This window comes from Cebus imitator, unplaced genomic scaffold (assembly GCF_001604975.1).
Source record: "Cebus imitator isolate Cc_AM_T3 unplaced genomic scaffold, Cebus_imitator-1.0 Scaffold701, whole genome shotgun sequence".
Lineage (NCBI taxonomy): Eukaryota > Metazoa > Chordata > Mammalia > Primates > Cebidae > Cebus > Cebus imitator.
The window spans coordinates 133,370-141,406 of NW_016108016.1; the positions used below are offsets into that span (position 1 = coordinate 133,370).

Below are 8,037 nucleotides of genomic sequence, written 5' to 3' on the forward strand. Positions count from 1 at the left end.
CCCCAGCTAATTTTTTGTATTTTTAGTAGAGACGGGGTTTCACCGTGTTGACCAGGATGGTCTCGATCTCTTGACCTCATGATCCACCCGCCTCGGCCTCCCAGAGTGCTGGGATTACAGGCGTGAGCCACCGCGCCCGGCCCTGACTTTTTAATGATCGACATTTTAACTGGCGTGAGGTGGTATCTCATTGTGGTTTTGATTTGCATTTCTCTAATGACCAGTGATGTTGAGCTTTTTAATATGTTTGTTGGTCGCATAAATGTGTTCTTTTAAGTGTCTGTTCATATTCTTTGCTCACTTTCTGATAGGGTAGTTTGTTTTTTTCTTGTAAATTTATTGAAGTTCCTTGATATTAGCCCTTTGTCAGATGCATAGATTGCAAAAATTTTCTCCCATTCTGTAGGTTTCCTGTTCCCTCGGATGATAGAAACTAGACTTTTAGAAGTTACCAGGTTACCTTCTTGCTGCATTCAGTGGCCTTTTTTTACTCTGCAGCCTTTTCAGCCTTCTGAGCATGTGATCTTGTCCGTCACTCCTTTCTCAAAGCTTTTTTCTCTCTTTGCTTCCCTGAAGCTGAATTCTTGGGATATTTTGTGTGTTTGTTTTCCTGACCACCTCTCCTGTTTCTTCTGGCTGTTTTTTTTCTCCCCCTCAGTCCTGAGTGTTTGTCAGAACCAGGTCTTTCTGCTTGCTTATTCTTTTTTTTTTAGAGATGGGGTGTCACTGTGTTGGCCAGGCTGGTCTCAAACACCTGACCTCAGGTGATTCACCCATCTCAGCCTCCCAAAGTGCTGGGATTATAGGCATGAGCCACTGCACCCGGCCTTTGCTTGCTTATTCTTTAGGTCAGCTCATGCAATACATGGCTTCAGTGATTGAAAAATTCACATCTCCAGCTATGACTTGGGCTCATGCTCCCATCCCATGTTTGAAGCTATTAGTAGGATGTCCTCTCTTAAATATGTGATTGTTACCGTCAATATCATGTTAATCATTGGAGGATGAGTATTTCCCCTTTTTTGTGATTCTCTTGGCTGCCATACTTCTGTCACTAGTTACGCTAGTTTCTCCTGTCCAAGTGTAGTTGCCTTGTAGTCAGGTAATTATGTGGTGTGATTGCTGAAGGGGCCCTTGCCGATTGGTTCACAGAGGAGATTTCATGACCTCCTTTTTCTACTATGTTGTTTATACTGAATTTTCACCAAATCTGATCATTTTTTGGAAATGTTTCTTGAGTTTTCTTTCCATTTTTACTGTCAGTGATTCTACTCCAGGTTCTCATTGCTTCAGGCCAGTGGTGCTGCAGTAGTCTCTAGCTTGATAATATTCATGCAGTTGACATATATGTGGAGGATATAGTATATATCATCTTTTATCCCAAAGGCAGACTTGTTTTCAGAAAATTAATATTATTTAACTACTTAAGGAACTACAGTAACTCTGTTATTTACTGCAACAGGTCCTCCCTCTTGTGCCTGAGTTTTTGATGGAATAGTTCAGATATTCACAAATTTGGGGGTATAACAAAACATGAATTTTCACCTTTCAGCTTAAGAACTAAAATGACAAATATAGTTGAAGTCTTGTTTTTGAGACAGAATCTCACTCTGTTGCCCCAACATGATCATAATTCACTGTAGCCTCAACCTCCTGGGCTCCAGAGATCCTCCTGTCTCAGCCTTCTGACTAGCTGGGACTATGGGCTCATGCTACCATAATGGCTAATTTTTAAAAATTTTTGTAGAGATAGGTTCTGTGTTGCCCAGACTGGTCTTGAACTCATGGCCTCAAGCAGTTTTCCTACTTCAGCCTCCCAGAGTGCCAGGATTACAGATGAGAGCCAACTGCCCACCCAGTTGAAGTGTTCTATATGTTTTTCTCAATTGAAATCTCTTCCTTTGAGCTTACATGTATTGTATTTTTCCTATTTTTTAAGATTTCATGTCTATCCCTAAGCAATAGAGTACTGTATAAATGATATCAAAATATAAGTAGTCTTCTGCAAATTGCTTGATTCTTTTCATTCAGGTGGTTTTTGAGATTTATTCAGATTGATGACACATAGTTCTAGTTCGTTCCTTTTCACTGCTGTATAGTATTCTATGGGTTGAATATACCACATTTTATTTTCTTGTTGCTGGATATTTGGATTATTTTTAAAATTACAAATAATTCTGCAACAAATGCTCATGAACAAGTTTGCCTTTGCGCATGTGGAGACTTTCTCTAGGATATGCATTTAAGAGTGGAATTTATTGAGTACATATATCTTTGACTAATAAAGATATTGCCAAACAGCTCTCCAGTGAATTCACCATTTTACCCCTGGCTGGGACTGATCTATGGACGTTCTTATCCCTTCTTATCCTTAATAATGTTTGGTATTGTCAGACTGTTTAATTATTGTCAATCTGGTAGGTGTGAAAGGGTATCTTATTTGATTCTCATTTTTACTTATTTAGTTATTGGTTAAAGCAAGTATCTTTTCGTGGCAAGTACCTTTTCATGGCTATTCAGGTTTCTTCTTTCACATTTTACCTGTTGACATATATTTATCTTGTTTTGCACTGATTATTAGCAGTTCTTTATTTTTCTCCATGTTTATTTTTTTTTATTTGTGTTTTTATTCTGAGATGGGAGTCTTGCTGTGTTGCTCAGGCTGGTCTTGAACTCCTGAGCTCAAAGAGTCTTCACACCTCAGGCTCTCAAGTAGCCGGGATTACAAGTGTACATCACTTGTGCCTGGCTCCTAACCATTTTAATCTTAAAACAATGTTTATTTAGGCTGGGTGTCGTGGCTCATACCTGTAATCCCAGTGCTTTGGAAAGCTGAGGTAGGAGGATGCCTGAGCTCAGGAGTTCAAGACCAGCTTGGGTGAGATAGCAAGACCCTGTTACCAAAAAATTAGAAAATTAGCTGGCTGTGGTGGCTCGCACTTGTAGTCCTGTCTACTCAGGAGGCTGAGGCAGGAGGATCACTTGAGCACAGGAGTTTGGGGTTGCAGTGAGCTATGATTGCACCACTGCACTCCAGCCCGGGTGTCAGAGTGAGACCCTGTCTCTAAAAAAAGAAAAAAAAAAAATTTTATTTATGGGAATTTTCAGATGTACACAAAGGTAGAGCAGCACAAGGAATCTCCATGCTCTCAGCTTCTGGGTTCAACCCTCATCTCCACACACTTCAGTCATGTTTCCTGGAGAGCTTCCCAGTTATTATAGATTATTAATCTTTTTAATTTTGTTGTGGAAACTGACAAATGTATGAAAAAGTAGAGAAAATAGTATAATAAAAGCCTTTTAATCTATTGCCCAGATTCAACAGTTATCAAAATTATAGCCAATCGTGTTTCATGTTTATACCACTTTCCCTACTGGATTATTTTGAAGCAAATGCCTGACATTAAATCATTTTGTCTATACAGATTTCAGTAGGTATCTCTAAAAGGCAGTGGTTTTTAAAACAATAAACAACAAAATTAGCAGTGATTTAATGGTATCATCAAATATCTGGCCGGTGTTCAAATTTCCTTGTTTGTTTTATTTTACATTTGGCACAGAAGTAAATTTTAATGTAGTTGAATTGATCAAAACTTGTCTTTTATAGCTTGTTTCTTTTCTGGGTTTGAAAGACCACCTTAATTTGGCTGTAACCTACTTATTCAGTGTACCTGATTCCTAGTATTTCCTACCAGGATTTCTCTGAAGCCCTGTTCTCCAGTCAGACCGTTTCTTTCCTGTCTTCCACCTGTGCTGTATTCTCATTGCCAGCTCCCTGCAGCTTTCTTGTGATTTTGTTCCCCTTTTCTGCCTAATTAAATCGTGTCTGTATTTCCAAAGTTCTTTCTTGTCCCTGAAGTTTTCAATTGATTACTTTGCCCTGCACTTGACTTTTTCTTTGGATTTCTTTTACATTTGTAGTCAATTTGACACCAGATTGTTTTGGTTTGTTTCTTGTATTTTGGCTTTATGCCCCAGCTAGCATATCCTGTCTGGAAGGCATGGACCATATCTGCTGTTTCCTTTGACATATTGTACCCTCTATCATGCTGTTCAATAAGTATTTAATGACTTTCATCAAAGCAAATATAAATTATTAAAAGATCACACTATGTTCAAGCAGGCCACACAGTGTATTTTAATATTTTACTTTTCTTGAATGTGAATTGAGTCATTTGAAGCTTGGATGCCAGAGGCGTTAATTTGGCCAAGGTGGTGGTCTAATCGCATTTGTTGTCTGGCGGAACGTTATGATGGTGGATATGTATGATGACCAGCTGTTCTTATGATTGAAAAGCTTGCTATCTAGTTTGGAGGCTTAAGAATTTCCAACGAGTGTTTATCAGAATTATTTTTGGCTGCAAACCCAAATAGATAATTTCACAATTGACAATTCAGGAGGCATTCTTTTCTTTTTCCTTCCTGCAGGTTTAATAGACTACAACTTCCACTGTTTCCGAAAAGCTATTCATGAGGTTTTTGAGGTGGGTGTGACTTCTCACAGGAGCTGTGGTCACCAGAGTAGTGCCTCCAGTCTGAAAGCGCTGACACACAATGGCACGCCACGGAACGCCATCTAGTCTGAATCCCAGCATCGGGGCTCTGTGCCAGCTTACTCCTCACTCCAGGGTCAGATGCCATGTGCTACTACAGGACATGGGAGCTGCCACTTGTGGGAATCTGGTGCCTGTCCCACTAGAGACAAGGGGTAGAGTTTCTCATTTGGATGAAAACCCCTTCATCTGGTGGTGTACAACTGAAGCTACTATTTCTTTTTTGAAAAATGGCAAAAAAAAAAAAAAAAAAAATTTCTGGCGACCACAGAACTCAAGTGTGTATTTCTCCACTTTTGGGTCCACTTTAAGTAGTTGAGATATTTTGGACCTGGAGATAACAGCAGTTACCCATCCTTACCAGGGAATGTTGCCGTCAATTCCAGTTGAAAATAATAGAAAAGACTGAATTTTTATATGCTTCACTTAGGCGTTCATTTGAGTAGACTAAAAATTCTGCCTTGCTTAGGTTCTAACACTGCCTCTCAGATTTCAGTTTTGGACATTGCACAACTAAGACCTTTTAAATGCATTTGCTTGCTAATTTGGAAGACACATAGCCTGCAGCAAGACATTCCTATATTGAAGAAATGAGAGAAAATTTTATGCTGCATCAGGTGGAGAGCAAGGCTCAACAGTGGTTGCGTTAGTTCCCTCGGAAGTGTTGAAAGAACTTTGAAATGGAAGAAAATTTTTGCACCTTTGTTCTGGGTACCAGATGTCTGGATTCTTTCTTCTGCATTAGATAAATGATCATGCTCAGTGTAACAAAGGGAATTAAAAATAAGTTTTTCCCACAATCCCCTTCTAGGGGAGAAACTCATTATGTCACTGAAATGTTGAGCTTACTTTTCTTTAATCTTGATATCAGCCTCTACATACCTTTTATTCTAAGCTACTGAGCTTCTTGATTGCATTTAGTTGACCACGAGTGACCCTAAGGCACTGGGGGACTGTCCACTGGGAGTTGGAGTGAGCACGTGGTGCTGCAACAGGCATTGTTTTACATACTTTGTCTCCAGTATTCTGACACCAAGTGTCAACTGTGGTACTTTCTTTGCCTAGGATATTAATTCATAATTGTTGCTTTTGTCGATGGTTGATACCCTTTCCATTGATTTAAACCTAACACATTATTTCTATTCCACATACCCAGTAGGCATAGATTCTAAAGCCACTGGACCACTTGAGTACATAAGTGCCACTGTTTAATGCAATATGTATATTCAGGTCTGTAAAGCTAACAGTGTGACTTGGAGTGCTTCCTGCAGATGATTCTGACTGTTGAGTATTTACATGGACCATGGTGATATCCAAAAGAAAAATGCTTTTTATATTTATAGATTATTTCATTGAACTATATATGAAATGGGTATCAATAAATGTATTTACTCCAAAACCAGTTTTTCTCCTTGCCTGAGGTATATGAGGGTGGTGGAACATTGGATTGTCTCACTTTGCCGTTTTCTCATCTATTTATTTTTCTTTTTCTCTTTTTTTGAGACGGAGTTTTGCTCTTGTTGCCCAGGCTGGAGTACAGTGGCGCGATCTTGGCTTACCGCAACTTCCGTCTCCTGGGTTCAAGCTATTCTGCCTCAGCCTCCTGAGTAGCTGGGATTACAGGCATGCGCCACCACACCTGGCCGATTTTGTATTTTTAGTAAAGTCGGAGTTGCTACATGTTGGTCAGGCTGGTCTCGAACTCCCGACCTCAGGTGATCTGCAGGCCTCAGCCTCCCAAAGTGTTGGGATTATAGGTGTGAGCCACCGTGCTTGGCCCATTTCTTTTTCTTTTGCTGCTTCATGTGGTTAATATTTCTTATGTGTCAGAATTTCAAGTTCTATCCCGATGTGGGAATTTCATGGCTCTGTGTCTTCCCTGGCCATTTCTGCTTTAGGGTAGTAAATCAAAGCTCAGGTGAACATATTTTTGGTTGGGTGTTTCATATCAGCATATCTCATGCATGGTGGGGAATATCCTGGGTCTGGCATCATGAATGATTTTATCCAAGCTAAGAAGGAGTAAGATGAGTGAAGGTAGAACACACTTAAATTGTACCAATTTCAGCTTGTTTTTTGTTTCCTCCAGTTGCTGACATACTCATTGACTCTTAAATGTCTCTTAAATCGTCTCTACAAACATGTCGGGTCTAAACTAATCAGAGAAAAATAGATATTAGTTTATCAGTGGGAGGAAGATATTGAAATATCTTTAAATTTCATAATTGGATTACTTTGGAAGCTGTTTTAATTCTGAAAGGGGAATCACAGAAACAGCTTGAAAAAACTCTGCGATACTATCTAATCTGCTCCCCTTTTTCAGATTTCGGAAACAGGTACAGAGGGATAAGGAGCCGTGTTGAGGCCATAACTAGGAGGACTGTATAACTCAAATTCCAGGTACTATTGAGAGTGGACGGGATGCCGTTACTCATGATGCCCGAGCAGCAGGTGTGAAATGGCATGTCTGGGGTGCACCAAGGGTGGCCAGCCTCATCATAGCTCTAGTTAATGGCAAAGCAAGGCTTGGCCTCCAGACCTGGCAGCCGTGTTGTGTGCCTTTACTTGCAGCCCCCAGCCTCAGGCTTCCATTGGTTAAATGGAGAGAATGCTTCAAGATGTACATGGTACATCGATGCCCAATAAATGTTTTCCTATTACTGAAAATTATAAATTCAGTCAGTGGAGAAATCCTTAATTGTGAAATAGAAAGTAAAGGTGGAAAGGAGACAACTCAGGATGAAGGAAACTGGAGAATAAAATGATCAAGGTTTTGCCTGAAATGTTTTGCATCCTAATGGATGTTGATCTTTACCAGGCTACTTCAAAGAGAACTAGGACAGGTGGTTAAAAAAAAAACCTTAGTCTTAAGCAGCAAGGTATTTTAGCTATTTCACATACCACCACCTCTCCCATTCACATTCATATATACACACACATACATATATGCATGTATATAATGTCTCAATATAAAATGCTGGAGGTATTTGGGAGTTTTGTTAATTTGCCTTCTATATCTTGAGTTCTGTATGGAGAAATGATTTAAAAGATAAAATAGAGCATTGTTGGGGAAAGCACTGTGTGAATTTTGGACTTTGGTAAGGATCTCTGTCTTTTGTTTTGCAAATGCTGAAAGCCCTTCCAATTATTCAGAAGAGATTATTAGTATCGTTATTGTTTTCCATCTAAGCTAGTAAGTAAGCTAATAAGTTTAAGTGCTCCCGCTGTCCCTCTCAGGGGTCCCAAAGGAACATAGTCTGTAAAAGGAATGTGGACAGCAGTTGGACATAACTGGAGTGTTATTCGTTAATAGTAGCTTCCCTGAACTGTTTCACCAACGTTAGGAGACTGGATACAAATAACATCCAAGAAGGACATGAAGGAATAGCCAACCACCACTTACTATGTTAGGTGGTTTACATGTATTACCTTGTAATCATCACAACTCCTTGTGAAGTAGGTGCTATATTCCTATTTTACAGAT

The 8,037-nt window shown here is 39.6% G+C and overlaps 1 protein-coding gene across 1 annotated transcript in view; it reads left to right on the forward strand.

The window, feature by feature from the left end:
• RRAGC (Ras related GTP binding C) overlaps positions 1-5,952 on the forward strand; it is a 20,952-nt gene extending 15,000 nt beyond the window's left edge. Inside the window, exon 7 of the mRNA XM_017518724.2 lies at positions 4,429-5,952. Within this exon, the coding sequence (XP_017374213.1) occupies positions 4,429-4,580 (152 nt within the window). The 3' untranslated portion in view covers positions 4,581-5,952. The remainder of the gene's footprint in view (positions 1-4,428) is intronic.
• The last annotated feature ends 2,085 nt before the right edge of the window (positions 5,953-8,037 follow it).